The sequence below is a fragment of the Salarias fasciatus genome, chromosome 5, assembly GCF_902148845.1.
Source record: "Salarias fasciatus chromosome 5, fSalaFa1.1, whole genome shotgun sequence".
Lineage (NCBI taxonomy): Eukaryota > Metazoa > Chordata > Actinopteri > Blenniiformes > Blenniidae > Salarias > Salarias fasciatus.
The window spans coordinates 5,590,046-5,606,027 of record NC_043749.1 but is presented as its reverse complement, the minus strand read 5'-3'; the positions used below and the strand labels follow the sequence as shown (position 1 = coordinate 5,606,027).

The window sequence follows — 15,982 nt, the reverse complement described above, 5'->3', positions numbered from 1 at the left end:
CATTTCCAAAAAACGATCCCCATAATTCGCAAAATGGTGTGTGTTCGCATCCTCTGACGCTCCAGACTACAAATGAGCTCTCACAAATAACCATGCATTGCAAATATTCCATATGCCCTACAGCCGTGTGGTGGGTGTCAAGCACAAACACACCAGTTCACTTCCAAACTGGTAAAACGCAAAAACTGGAGGAACACTCACAAACTAAAGGGAGCAGAATCATCAAATAAGGTCAAGTCACTGTAACTGTTGCTCAATATTGTAGCGGTGCTGCTCAGTGGCCTGTCATCTCCATTTTTATTACCACTCCTGCTATAGGTGCTTGTTAATCAATACGCTAACAACCAGGATCTGCTCGCAGCTGGAGCTTGGGGCATGGAAGCGTGAAGTGTTCACGCCTGCCCTCCGCTCCTCCACCTCCCCGCCGCAGCCGCAGCTTTATTTATATGACTCCGTCCAACTTCGACAGACAACTTCTGTAGATTTTTCTCTTTTCATCTCAGATAAAAAATACATCAGGTTATACCTTTTTTCATCATTGTATTCAGCCCACATTTTTAACCTCAAGGACCCAGGTGTAATTTAGTTGTGAGGATGAATACGTCTCCATTTGATGTGAAGGCTTTCAGGCTCTGCACTGAGTTTGTCTGGGCCGCGTACGGTTAAAGGAAAAACACAGTCTGAGTGAAAATAACACCCTTGTCTGGGAGGTGGTGCAGCGGAGTGATCGGGATTCAGTTCCCTGGAATATTTTGTGCCGGCTCTGGCTAACCAACCCTGTGAAGCCGGCTGAGCAGGCCTGTCTGCCGTCTGGTGTTAACACACGTCATGATGAAGATATTTTGGTGTCATGTCTTTGCAAGAGGGCGGTCGGAGATGACTTTGATGTTGGTTGAAGGTGAAGGTGAAAAGATCGAGATGGTGGAGCAGTAAATGAGCTCTGTGGAGTGAGGAGGCATCACAGTTCTGTCTCAGTAGACTTGTGACTTCCTGTCAGGGCTTTTTTTTCTCTCTTCCCTGTATGAAGCTGCTTCTGCCTGATTGTTTTTCTCAGCTGAGGTAATTCAGGTGCACTAGCCTGGAGCTTCCCTGACTTGTGTTTATTAGTTATTCATTTCCATCAGCCTGAGATGCCTTGGGCAATGTGATCTGCAACGTGCTCCCTGTTCAGGTGTTCGGCAGCCCAACTGGATCATGCGCTATCTCTCACGGCGCCCGGCAGCAGATCACCGAGGGGGTTCTTAATGGATGACTGTACCTCTGTTATTAGAAACATCACGGGCATAACTGAGGAAAGCTATATTTGAATGAGCTGCAGGAGCAGCTTTCATGTTTATTACAGCCTGTGATGTGTTTTGAAATATTATGAACAAAATGAAAATGTCACATTTGCAATTCTTTTCCTCTGATGTAGCGACAAGCGCTCTCTTGCCTCTGGGGGGTAAAGTTTCTGGCTTTTGTCTGGACTTGGGGCCTTTCTTTATCCACTCCAGCTTAAAAGACATACATTTGAGGTTAACTGGCTCTTTGTGTTAAGTATAATTTATCGATCCCTCTTATCCATAGTACCCTTGTGGCAGTGAACTGCCATGAATAATCTATAAAAATATTTTGCATACTTTTACTGTATATCCCATGCCTGCATTTCACTTCAGTTTAGATGCCTTTAATGTATTTTACTGTTTTAAATATATGTTTATTCTGACTCCATTTTCCCTTTCCAGCAGTTCCTGTGCTGCTGTATACATTTTATAAATGGCATGTATTAAATTAGATTTTTAATTGTGTGCGCCAGGATACATACATACTTAAACTTGACGGTATGTCAAATCCTAATTGGGATGAACTTAATTCTGTTTTCAATTATTTAACAGTAGAAAATCCATGTAAAATAAATACTTGATATCATGAAGAACTATTTCCTCATATGTCATGGTTAATGAACGCCCCATATTATGCAAAATTCACTTCATAATTGTTTTCTAACAGTCATATGTGTCCCTCTAGCCTGTGTATGAGGCCCCAGAAATGAAGAAAGCTTTACAAGTAAATACAGAAATACATTTAAAAAAGTGCTAAAATATAAAACAGCAAGATCCTCCCAGGTCAAATAAATATTTTTCAGATCTGTCACTGAAGAATTGTGTTACGATATATTACTACAGCAGCGAGAAAATCCAAAACCACACCTCATCTCGCTAATCACCCGGGTTTATTCCCATCAGGGAAACATTCTCATTTTGCCTCGAGTCTAAAATCACAAAAACTGATGATGTGCTGTCTGTAAAGTCAAGCAGAAAGTCAGTAATACCGCTCCAAAAGTGTGGCTGTTTAAGTGCAAAAGAAGGTTCTACTTCCCTCTGACAATGAAAATGTAAATAAATGGAAATGCAGGCAACTACAAATTGCAGCTTTGAGTCAACTAATGTGCTAAAGTCTCTCAGGTTTCCTTCTATATTTTAATGTGATCGACAAAGAATCCCTGCGGCTTACTTTTTTCATTTAGATTTGTTTACGTAATATAATCCTATAATCACTTGCTTTCTGGTTATTTCCCTCTCCAAATGATTCTGACAGAAATGCATTTGCTATTGTTCTGATAAACAAATGGATGAAGTGTAGAATAAAGGATCTCCTGCAAACCTGAACAGCTAAACTGAAATTCCTCTAAACATTATGCATACTTTTGCATCGCTCGTTGTCTCTTGATATCACTTTATATCATTCCTGAAAGTACTTTGGTGTCAGACAGACTTTTCCTCTAACGGCAATAAACAGTGAGCGAGTCGCACGGGAGGTCCTCTCACCATCCACACAGGAGGGTTTGTTGCGTGTCGTTCCGGCCACTTTCCCCGGTAAACAGGAGCACTTGACTGTCTGAGAGCGCTCCTCAATGCGATTCTTGTTACAGCACCGGTGAGCTGCGATCACCTCGCACGTACCGCCCTCTGTAAAGACAAACACACACGGGCATCAGGCGAAAGCACCACACTGGAATCGTGCCGAAGCGGAGAGGTCTCACCAGCTGCCGTTAGCTTGTCGAACATGTGGTTTTTTTTTTTTTTTTGTAAGAAATAATAAAACGAACGGCGGTGATTTGAATGATGGATGGGCTCAGGTGAGCCTGACCACATCCCGTGTGCAGCAAGCTGCCGTACAATCACTAGGCACTTACACTGTAAGTATGTGTAACAAATTGGCCCTCAAGGCTTCTCAATTATGTCATCTAATTGCCTCTCACTCAGCGCCAGTTGTCCTCACTCCATACCAATCAGCCCGCAGTGACTGCTTCAGGAACATCACACTGTCCCGATAATGTGCTTGTTATTCACGTGTCATCAATAAGGCTAATAGCAGGCGAATTACCGCGTCTCCGATTGTCTGGTGAAGATTTGACAGTCGTGAGGATTTTAATATCCAACTTATTCGAGTCACATCTGGGCACCATGCACGATCTCTGGCTATACAATGTGGGGACTATAAGGTATTAACTCCAATTCAGAGGTGACACCAGTCAGAGCAAACGCAGTACAATAGGCCCTCCTGTGACAAAGGAGCGTGTCAAAAAAGACTGTGAGAGGAGAAGGCGATATGCGCCGATGGCAGTAGTGGGTCAAAATAACAATAAGGAGGATTGCCCAGGGGAGAGTGAGGGGGTGACGGGGCTGAGGGACATCCTGAAATGAGTGAGACGGGCAGAAAAAGGGAGCGCTAGAGGACAAGGTGTGTCTGGTTGCCAGGGACTGGCCGTGCCAGTGAGTAATGAGGGAGCCACTAGAAGTGCCCCCTTCACACAATTATAAAGCGTGGGGCTAATGCAGCCAGCGGAGCTGCAGGAGAGAGGCCCTCCATCACAGCTCTCCCCTTTCCTTATGCCCCAGGAAAAACTCTTTATCTTCCCTTGACAGCCTCCGCAACAGACACCAGCGTCCAACAATTAAACTGGAGCTCATCCCAGGACAGGAGCGAGGCGAGGAGAGGAGAGTCGAACTTCTTCCCTACAATACACACAACTGATAGAGAACAATAAACAGACACAGCAAATGCCACATTTCATCTTGTTTGGGTATTACTTTAGCAGGCTACGGCAAGTCTTAAAGAGAGCATTCTGTTCCAGTGAGGAGATGTATTTTCTTCCACTGGCATGACAACAACTGGTGTGTGTTTCTCTCGATAGGATTGGTTGTGCAAATGTTTGAAATGGCTCGGGTCATGAATTACGGCGCGGAGCTCCCAGCAGCCCAGACAAGTTTGGCAACAGTTTTCTTCTCCTATTCCCATCAATGTCTGCCTTGGCCAGACCAAAGGACGACCAGTTTCTGGATTAAAAGGCAAACATTTGCAGTCCTGCCGGACTGTGCTGTCGTGCAGAATTAATGTCACTCTCTCGGAGCTTGTTGTTCTATATTTCTGGGCAGGAGGAAGCAGAACGCAGGCTGTGAAAGCACGGGAAAATTCCCCAGAGTGCGCTAAAACCCCAAACCCTACGATATGTTGGCCTGTTGAATATTTTACTGACAGCTTCCTGACCTGCAGACTTACTTTCAAGTCAAAGGCAATCGCTAAATAAATGAGCACTTTATGTTGCATCACAGAGCGTCGGATTGGGTTGGATCCCCGCAGCCTGCTTCTCTTCCTGATTGGAAAGTGCAGAGCTCTTGCTAACAAACGTTAAAGAACAACAAAAAAACAAACAAACGCGGCAATGCAAAAGTCGAGCGTAATCACACATCTTGTTTGAAGGCTTCAAACAGAGAGAAAAGTCAAGGATAGCTGTGAACATACATGATGATCACAGCTTAGCGAGTCAGCAGGAGCAAAGCTTCACGAGGAGACTACAAAGGCCACCTTGAAACCTTATGCAAAACAGACTCGGATGCTCGTATCAATAATTGCGAACATGAGGTAAAACCTTGAGGCTGAATCTCTGGATTATATGTAACATAAGCATTCTGCATCATTTGCTGCATTGCACCATTTACATGTTTTCTTATTATATCTTTAAAAGCTTGTTTTGAGCAATAATTCAACCGCATGATCAAATTTCAGCCTTCTGTTATTACGTAAGTGGAGCTGAAGCAGAAATCAACACTCAACCAATCACAAATCTCATTTTTTTTTGTGTTGCATTAAACTTTTGCAGATCCCCTGCTTGTTTTCTGCGGCAGCATCTGTAGCTGTGTTTCTGCACTTTCACTCGTGTGAACTCACTCACTGTCAGTACACCACCTGACATTACAGCAGGCTGTCTGTTCTCATGGTGGACAATGTTCTCAACCCACCAGCCTACGAGTGCACTCCTCTACTGAACTGCTTTCAAACAAGCTGTAATCAAAACTATCAGCTGACGATGCAGCAGCGGAGTTTGGCAGTTATTCATCAGGAGTGTTTTCCCTCAGAGGCGACACACGGCCCGATTTGACATTTACCGGATGAGCAAATGACAGCTTAAAAATATTTAGATAATGTATCATAAAATAATAAATTATTAATTAAAATATAATTAATCACAACTGAGGTTGTTTTCTTAGTTTTCATGCAAATAAATATCAGCTTGTTGAAATGTAAAAATTCACTTAATTACATTTCAACAATATGTCATTTTAAATTATCCATTCTTCTGCAAAACACAGTGAATATATTTAACTTTCTGTAACAAATGTATCAACACTGTGGACCAGCTTTGACTTGCTTGCCATATATTTGATAACCCTGCTATAAATGTTCTGTTATAAAACTGTAATTACTATATAGCTTGCAAAAGACTATGGAAAAGAAAGAATCTTCAGTAGTATGATTCAAAAAGAATATTGGAAAACAAAAATAATCCAGGATATACTGATAATTATTTCTTGAAAAAGCTTTGACAGCTGTGGTATATTTTAGTCTAATGGCTGAACTGGAAGATCATGACTTATTGTTTTTCTTCCAGACATAAGAATGATTAGTAGAATCGCTGTTAAATGCGAGGCATATACAAACACACACACACACACACACACACACACACACACACACACACACACACACACACACACACACACACACTCACACAAACACACACACACACACACACACACACGCCGGAGTAGGTAGTAGTGTGTCTCATTCATGTGATAAGGTCCAGCCATCAGCCAGGTGGACATTAGGCGTGATCGCCATGAACCATCTGGTCTGTGGAGGAGAGAGGAGTGTAAATGAGTTCCTGATGAATCTAGCCGGCCAGTCACTGGAGCCACTTAAACGACAAATGGCCAGTTGGACGAGAGATAATCCCATTCAGGTAGCTGGAAGCTCAGGGTGAATTAAATGACCATCTATTATCGGTGGATTAAGCTGTTGGGGTGTGTGTGTGTTTGTATGCACGGGGTATCTTGTGATATATCATAATTGACACTTTCTGCTCAGGTGCGCAGCAGTAACTGTGTGGGCACTGTGGCGTAAGCACCGGATCACAAGCAGCTCAGACTGCAGCCATGATGGATGAAGTGCTCCGAGCCTGTCAGGCAGTGGAAGGGGTTAAAGCGACCCGCCAAGATGGAGTGGGTGGCGGTGCACTTTAGCCTCTGGTGAAGGGAGGTGAAGGGCATCGATGGGACCATTGACTGGCCATTTTTCTCTCGGCAGCCTACAGTGACAGCAGCCATTAAATGACTGGATGAGGTGATTATGTTTAAGGAAATCAATGCTTCATTGTTTCCAGCTTAGCCCAAAGGCCAATTAGAAGTTGTTAATGAGAGAAGGCTCTAAAACGGGGGGGATAGATACGGGAGTAGGAATGGGAGCACAAGATAACACAGCCTACGACACGGTGCAAGTGTTTCCACGCAAGCGGATTCGTGCGCACAGACACTGATGCTTTGATCAAAACTACAACAACAACAAAAATCAAAAAAGAAAAATATGTTCTCTATCTAATATCACTATTTTTGTAACACAGAGCTCTCCTCGTTCAAATGCATCAACAAATGTGGCACCGTTTAAAACAAGGGTGTCAGTCACAATTAGTTCAGGTGCCACATACAGCACGATCTCATCCTGAGTGGGTAAAATAGAGCCATAAAAACCATGAAACAGTTACTAAAGAATATTACTACCATTTCAACATAAAGCCAAGTTTTATGAAACCTTCTGATGCAAAATACGGTGAAATGTCCAAAACATTTCTCCCATATTTGTTGCATTATAAATGATTTTACAAACTCACCCTGACAGCGTGGCTTTGTGACCAGTTGGACAGCAACGTCGAATCTATTAAACCAGCCTCAAAGCCAAGGTAGAGCTCAGTGCTGAGTTGTTTCCACTACATTTAGCACAAAAATCAACAAAATAATGACCAAATCCAATCCTCCTGTCATGTCTCCAACAACAAGAGTGAAATTTGTGACGAGTCCAGATGAAGAAGGGTCTAACTTTGTTTTTCATGCTGGATCATTTCCTTCTTGTTCAAAATACTCACAAGAAAGTTTGATAAAATCAAGTTTTACCTGATGTATCTGATCATTTTCACTGCGGAACTTAATGCAAATGCAATGCAGTTAATTCATATAGTAAAACAAGAAATACAGATCAATAAATGTGTAGGTTGCAGGCCAATATATTAGCTTTTCCACCTGTCTTCTTTTTTTTAAGTGAAAGATTTTCCCTTGCATACCTAGAATGGTGCTTTTTATGGCTTATGGATACAAAAAGATTGGATTTTGAAATGCATCCATTTTATGTCTGCTCTGCTGGTGCGGTAGCTGAAAGATCGTATATCCTCCTGTTAAAATAATTCAGGAAAGGAGACGATGTGTTGAACACAATGGGCTAGATCCACTGTAAATAATGACACACTGGTGCAGCAAACATTATTTTACCTGAGAGAGGATGCACTAATTCCTACTTTAGCCTAAATGCTTCCTTATGTTGAGGAGTTACTGGCGCTTATGTGACAATTTTCGGCTGCTGTGAAGTAAATAAATTTAGTTAAAACAAGTGTAAAATTCCTTCCTCTGTATTTTCTGCAGAAGCGGACTGAGGACGGGTATCATCAGTCACACAGCCTGGAATTACTGCTGTCACAGTCAGTGAGGATCTCAAACAGACAGAGAAATGCTAACTGCTGGAGAGAGTAATTCTCCCATTCTCCTGGAGCCTCGCGGCATGAGAGCGTGTGAGCATGTGACTGATGGGCAAACTGCTCAATTGTAGGGCTTATGTTCTGCTTTAGTGGTGTTATTTCATCTTTAATTTTACATGAGAGAAGGTTTCAAGGATGAGGTCTCTCTGAAAACACTCCTGAAGGGACTGCACACTTCAGCCCGCCGCAGACACACTACTGAAAGTTCTTGTCCTCGTTGTGGGCGATTTAAATTTGAGTTGATAAAGTCCACCAGCTGGATTTATTCAACCCATGCTCTGAGGTGCAAGGAAACACTTTAGCTTGACATACTTGTACTTTTTACATGAGTCTACTTCACAGTTTGTCCTCATTAAATCCGTTTTATTTCAGGGGTCACATACAGAGTGGGCCAGACTGGTAATACAGAGCCATATGTTTAAATTTAAACTTTAATGTTTTTATTTGTTGTGTCACCAAACATACATTTTGACTTTCTTTTCTATACAAAGTCTTTGATTTTTGCAAAACCAATGAGTAGAGAAAATGAATACAATCTCAACATGAAGCCAATTTTAATGAAACTTTCTGCTCCAAAATACAGTGAAATGTCCAGTAAAGCATTTCCTACAGCAGGCTCAGATGCAGCTTCCTGCATGCCTTTTTGTTTGCCTATGGCCTTATGTTTGACACCCATGTTCTAAACTTTTCTTCTGGCTACTTGGAAGTGATTCGTAAAGTTATGTTTTGCAAACAACACATTAAGTAGCTGCAGAGTGGTCTCTTACAGAAATCCTGGACAAAATATGTTCAAATTAGGGACTTTTTTTAAAAAAGCTAAAAATAGCGAGGTGTGTACTTTTGGTTTCAGCAGCTTTTCTTTCATTTAAACAGCACACAAGGGTCTTTATTCACACTTTCATGTCTCCAAGTCATGAAATATCCTTTAATCACCCTCTTGGGATTAAATTTCAACCTGCCAAAAATAATATTCCTGTATTTTGATGTATTTATTTCATTTATTTATTTCATGTATTTTAGCTTGTGAAGGGTTGGGGTGGTATTCTCCAAACACTGAGGTGTCTGGACACAGTTTTGATAAACTTTGAAATAAAACAGCAGAACAGAAAATTGAACGTAATTGGTTCAAAACAGACACCTTGTTTTATGAAGTGTGAAGATTTTTCTTTTTACTTTTCACTTAAGTATACACCGGTACACTTTCCTACTTTCACTTGAGTAACAGATTTCTTCATTCTCACCCAAGTATCTGCACTTTAAGTTATGGAAAGAAAGTGTGTGCTTTTGCCACTGCTGCCCACGCAAAACCCAGGAGGACATCGGCGCTGTGCATATAGTCAAGGTCACAGCAGCCTGCCAGTTTCTTCTCCAACAACAAAAGACTTCAAACTCGCAGGAATCAAAGTGACAGTTCCTTTTCGTCGTCTGAGCGACAAAGCGTGCTGGCAACTTGACGGTGGTTTGATCTGACTGCATAGGGAAATGTTTGCGAGGGGGACAAATGCCGGTACTTGTGACAATGTCACCACGCTATGCAAAAACAAACGCTCTCCACTACACCTTGGCTCGGCCTCAGCGTCAACAGCTATAATCTATGCAGAGTGGCCAGGAGCGGTAATCACTAGCTCACCATCAGCAAGCGTTTCTGTCACCGGCCCTCCCTCTCCCTCTGTTTAGCTCCCTCACATCGCTTCCCTCTCACTGGTGGACTTATTAAATAACGGCATATGGCTGAGGAAAGGGACGCAGCAGTCGGGAAAACTTAAGCCTCTCAAGGACTCGTCACAACAAGTTAATCAGTACACGCTAGCCGCTTCCGCCCGCGTGCCGAACGCCTGTTTTGTTTTGCCAGGCAGGCAGGTGCAGCATCCACCGCAGTCCATCTTTCCACCCAATTTCTCCTTCTCTGTGGGCTTGTTGTTGTTCCCCGGCGCGTCTGCGTAAGTGACAGCCATCCACTGCCTGAGAGCTTCTAATTGTCAATTTACATCTCAGGTGGCACCTGAGAATTATGCTTCCCATTGTCAGTATATAAATGTGGACATGTGTAGAGCTGTGGAAATGTAAATCTGACACTGAGTTTTTACTCAGCTGCATTTGGATATACTGCTGCAAATGATGCACATTTGGAAGACAAATGAAGACTCTCGCAAGCTTCAAATGCCTGTTTTTTTAACAAGTGAACAAAGTTACTTTGTATTGTGTGCCAGAGGAATCAATTCAAATCCTCACAAAGTTTTATTAAGAAGCAGATTGTTTATTAAGTTGGTTTCTTTCTGTCAACTGCTCATGCATAATGGAAACTGACCCTTACTTATGATGCTCAGTTTTCAATCAGATGCATCTCATCAGATTTAAAAGTTGTCAGATTTTTGTGAATTTCAAAAATAACACTCTGTTCTGTTTGCCTTGATTTGCTTTATGTTTTTGGGATTCGCAGAAATGGGGAGGAAGTGGGTATTAATGATCTGTTTGAAGACGCCAAGGCATCAAAGTGGCTGAGAGCCAGCTGTCCCGCTGCATATATGTTTAATGATGCTCATCAGAATTTAGCTTTTCATTACTTAAACATCAAGTTGAAACTTCTTGAACACTCCCCTGATTACTCAGGATAATGTTTAAACACGTTACAAAGCGCTGTCAAGTAGATTCCAAATGAAGGCCTCAGAGGCTGAGCCAGTGAACAACTTTTCATGTCCTTCCTTTTGGCAGCTGATACGTTTTACATATTTAAACAGAAATTACACAACCCTCATTTACAGCACAAATTTCTGTACTTCTCGAACAGCACCAGCGTGTGAAAAGAGGACCCTGGGAGAAGCAGCGTTCGACCCCCCCTGCAATACTTTGTGGTGGAGAACATCGCGAAGCGACAAGAGCAAAATAAAACACTACAGATACTGCAGATTTTTGTGTGTGCGCACACAATTCTTCATGCTGGGAGCACAGCACAGATGGTAACTATGTGTAATCTGTAGAAATTAGAAAGACAACACAGACTACTTTTGTTTCGATTGTGATTTTTTTTTTTTTTTAAGTTTGTTTTTATTTATGACCTTTTGAGAATTAAATCGTCCACTCGTGCTTGAAGCCAAGCACCTGGAAGCAGCGCGACGTGGTGTGGCTGTTTGTGCACGGCGGCTAAGCTGCACACCACACCTTCAGCATTCATTATCTTGAGGCACACTGAACCAACACGTAACTGTTGGAAAAGGACCATCTGGGAAGCGGTGAATACATGTGTTGCCGAGCCCAGACAACGACTCCTGTATGATTCATTGTGTGCAATAATGGTTGCGATGTGATTCATGTGTTCAGGGTCTTATACTTCTTATGTGTGTGTGAATATGCCTTGGCAGAACATGCAGGTGTCTCATGGAAGGAAACTGCACCAACATGAACCACAGAGAAACCTTTCCAAGGAATTCAGTTTACCAGTTTACTTCCATGCTTGAACAGCAACCACTTATTCTCACTTTGAAATCTTTTCCCAAATACTCAATGAGAGACTCATTGCAATAAATAATAAAAGGTAGCCTTAAGGGGGAAGGGTTCCAAGAAGAACTTGCACCATCCACTTCAAAACACATTTAAAGCAGTTGGAACGGTGCCAGCTTGGAAATCTCTTCTGGCACAGAGCACCATTAAGGATAACAAACAAATTAATCTCAAGCATTGTTAACCATTGTTTATCCAGCGCTCAAAAAACCTATTGACCCATATGTCGCCCGTCAGCGCCCCGCCGCAGTGATCCGCATGGTTTCTCTGACCTCAGCCAGTGTAAAGGCTTCGGGCTGGTTTCGCTCTGACCCGTCTGTGGCCTGGATTTTACTTTCCTCTAGAGGCGGCATCACCCACAGTAATAGGAGTAGACAAACAAGTGGACACAGCGGCTGGAGTAGTGCCTGCAGCGACCACAAACCTGAGGGAGAGGGGGGCGGCTGAGGGGAGGAAGAAGCTCCGGAGCTCAAGCTGACTGACAGGAACCACTGACCCAGCTATACTGGAGTCGCACTGATGAACGCTGGGTTTTTTTTTTTTTCTCCTCTGCTGGTATGGCTTACCTCTGAACCTGGCTCTACTCACTTCAAAACAAATCTAACTGAAACCTGCAATTAAGACATGAAAAAAGAAAGGATATGCGTAAAGCTCCAATTTGAGGAATGAGAAAACTACACTGCAGCGCAATTGCACCATTGGTGGTAATAGTCTTGACATCTTTAACAGGTAATTCCATTAGTACGAATAAGAAATGCGAGGTGCATGCTGGCCACGGCCCTGGTCGATTCTTAATCACCTGTATGGGTTTCCTCTCATGGGCCTGTATGACTCCAGTGCTCACATCTTTATGGTTATTAAAGTTAACGATTGCTGCGTGCCTCATTTACCAAGGCTCTATCAATACCAGTTCAGCACCATGAAATTACCCCACTCCAGAGGGAGCAGCGTGACAAACCGGATTAAGAGGGGCTCTGTAATACCCTGGCATATATAACTCTCCGTGTCATGGACCGCCACAAGAAGACCCACTGCCAAGCCCGAGCCCTGCAGAGGGAGGGGGACGTCTGCAGGGGCGGCCGATGGCCATTATGGCTTAAATGTCAATTCAAGCTTTTATTATCCACATTGTTGCTCAGAAAAGCAGCGAATAGGTTAAAAAAAAATGAGAAGAGAGAAAGAGAAAACACACACACAGCTTTGGAGAAAACACATTAAAAGTTCTCAGAAGTTACCTGACAGATTGATGGGGGAAAAAAAAAAAGAGGAGTGGGGGTGATTATGGTAAATATATGCAGGATGTAACCTACTTCTGTGGTCTTTCAGGTGTAAGCATAACTTTGCAGGGTACTCTGTTATAAACACGGTAGCTATATTTTGTAAGGATAAGGGCCTTTACTGCATTTTAAATACAGCATCAAAATGAATGTGTGCAGTAAAAGCAGAGATAGCTTGTATCTCGTCACTTACATCCTGCTTATCTTCCCCTGTGACAGGAGGGTGAAGCGACAAATACTGCTGTGTAGCAACGAAAACACGAGTGCATAGAATTTACTGTAGCCTGTCATGCTCCTATAGATGAAGCTGGCAAACATCTATTCATCACTTCTTGTTTCTCACTTAATTCCCCTTGTCTGTCGTGCGTCCGGACCACTGCAGCGACCGGCTAACACGGCCGGCGAGTCCAGGCCGGCAGATCGCAGCTGCACCCCTCCGTGTTTTACTGCACTCTGCAGTACAGTTAGCGGTGCCTGACCTCTATTCAGTGTCCATATGACACAGGTCACTGCTCAGTCTAAATGAGAGTCGGATGGAGAAATGAGCAACTAAATTGTCCATTCAAAACCACAAAGCTGCCTTTCTGAAGAGCTCCGCGGAGCAGCCTTCAAAAAGTGACATTACTTGGAGAAAACAATTGGATGCTGTGAGCCTTGCAAAATGGCCTGGATAGTGGCCGTGAGTTTGAGTTCACCCCCCTGATAAGAGGAGGAAAAAAAAAAAGGGTGAAAAGTTACAGAAGCCTGTATAGAAGGTCGTTCGGTTCAACCCGGCTGCTGCGCGGCCGCAGATTTATTTTAAATGCTTGAAGGCAGAAAATGACACGAGTGACGCTGAGAACATGGCGGCTGCATGGATCACGCCGCACCGGGCAGTGGCGTGTGCGCGGTCCCGGGAGGCATGCGGGTCCGGGTTCGGCCGAGGTCCTTCTGGAATTACACACAATGCATTACCTAATCTGCATAATGCATCGGCGGGCACTTAACATCAAATAATGCATGCAAAAACTTCCCGGAGTAGAATATGGAGAGAAAGGGCACTTTACTGTGCAAATAATCTGCCCACTTTCTGCAAAGCTGAGCCATCGGAGCTTCGCGTGATTTCGCATAGACCCGGCCTCATATGCAATATATGGAAATCAGCTCATGTCCCTCTCGCTGGCGTGCTTGCATGTTTTAACACTGCCTGGAATTTTTTTGTTTTTTATATTTATTTAATTGCAAACCCTCACAGCTACAGACAGTATTTGGAATGCAGAGGCACGAGTGTTGTACACAATTATAACTCCAGGCTGTTGTGCAAATGTCTGTATATTTCCATGGAGCTGGTTCAAGTAGATTTTTATATGGAAAAAGCCTACTGGCCTCTATTTTTTTGTTTTGTTTTTTTACTGCTATTTCTGCATACATGCCAGAGGTGTCAATCTATTAGAACAATGCTGAGGGGTTTTACACGTGTTCCACGATCCAGAACGGGGATCATTTTATTTTATTTCCCTTGTCACCTGCTGACACGTACGTGACGGAGTGTTTTCCACCGTGCGCATTATTAAAACGGATATTGGCTTTTAAATGATGCATTCGTGAGATGATAATTGCATGGCAGAGCATTGATCACTTTTCCCAAAGACCAACCTCCATGTGATGATCAATCTAAGTAAGGCTGAAAAAAGAGAAAGAAATAGGAAAATCAATGTGCTAACCACTCATCTCCTGTTTGACAATGCAGAGTAATGATGCCAGACTCGGTGTTTAGCAGCTGACCTTGCTGTTCAGTGGCATCAAGGACGAGAAAGTGCTGCGGACGATGAAAAGAAAGGAGCATGAAGCTGTCAGAAGGGAGATATAATCTATCATGAGTGAACAAATTTTCTTTTAGGTTGCTCCCGTGACAGCTAGTTTTTTTCTCTCTTGCCTGCCTACTGGAGCATGGGACGTACACTCCAGAATCAGCAAGATCAAATGTTTTCATCTTGAGTTATGCAGCTGCGGAGGACACAAGTCAATTTATATAATTATATAATAAAATCAATCAAATACAAGCACTATATTTTCATTCACTTCACCTCATCGCATTGCCTCTGAGTAGCCGTGTATTTCTAGCATTGAGCTGTGGGTTTTGATTACTTGAGCTCATGTAGAAACACTTGATTTTTCCGTGAGGTTTGAACTTAGTCACTTCTTCGACAACCACATTTATATCATTATGGGTAATGGTGTGAAGCAGCACTGTTTCATTGCAACATTTGACTTTTATGAGTGTGTATCAATTATTCTTATTCAGAAATGCCCTCCCTCCTCTTCAGCTTGTGTCTACAATCCAGGGCAATAATCTAAACACTTACGAGAGAATCGGAAAATGATAGCCTCAAGATTCGAAGTGTCCTTTGCTTTGCTGCCTAGCAGGAGCGGTTCTAGCTTTTCGAAGATAATATATACCCTGGATAAATACACATTAATATGATTCCCTTCACAACTCCATGTGCTTTAAGCTGAAGCAGCGCTATAAAGGAGCAGCCAATTCTATACATTCACAACACAATAGATTAAACATAATTATCGGGAGAGACTGTGTGGAAATGGTTTGATGAAAGGAGTTCTCACTGCTAACACATGCCATCCTCCGTGGTGTTTCTCAAACTGTGGAAGCCAATTATCTCTCAAATAAAAGCTTTGCACATTGTTTAGAGCTGCGTTTGCAGTCACTATTGAAACTTCTGAAATATGCACAATGTACAAAAGATTAACTCGAGGCCAAAGAGACGTCGGACACCGGCAATAAATTTTTTGTGTCACAGAGTCCTAAAACGGTTTTGCAACCCTTTCTTTTTTTTTTCAACCTGTGGGAGAGAATCACGGCTATGACAAATGACTGGAAGGGAGACGAGAGATGGGCAGGGGGCGGCTGGGGCGGGGGTTAAGAATTAGAGGCGAAAGGGAGCGTGGTTATTTGCAGACTCTGAAATCGGAACAATATGAGAACTGGAACACAATTTGGTATCAGATTACTCACAGCGATATCCATCAAAACACACAATTCAGTCACTCAATATCATTACGGTCTGGTTGATAAGCTTTTAAGCTG

The 15,982-nt window shown here is 42.8% G+C and overlaps 1 protein-coding gene across 3 annotated transcripts in view; it reads right to left on the bottom strand.

Moving 5' to 3' along the window:
- The window catches only part of tafa1b (TAFA chemokine like family member 1b), a 119,847-nt gene that overhangs the window by 22,673 nt on the left and 81,192 nt on the right, over positions 1 to 15,982 (bottom strand). For all 3 annotated transcript variants that reach the window (XR_003931438.1, XR_003931439.1, XM_030090764.1), the window contains exon 3: positions 2,808 to 2,948. Coding sequence is in view for 1 of the 3 variants with exons in the window: in XM_030090764.1 (XP_029946624.1) it covers positions 2,808 to 2,948 (141 nt within the window). In the remaining 2 variants the exon portion in view is untranslated. The remainder of the gene's footprint in view (positions 1 to 2,807; positions 2,949 to 15,982) is intronic.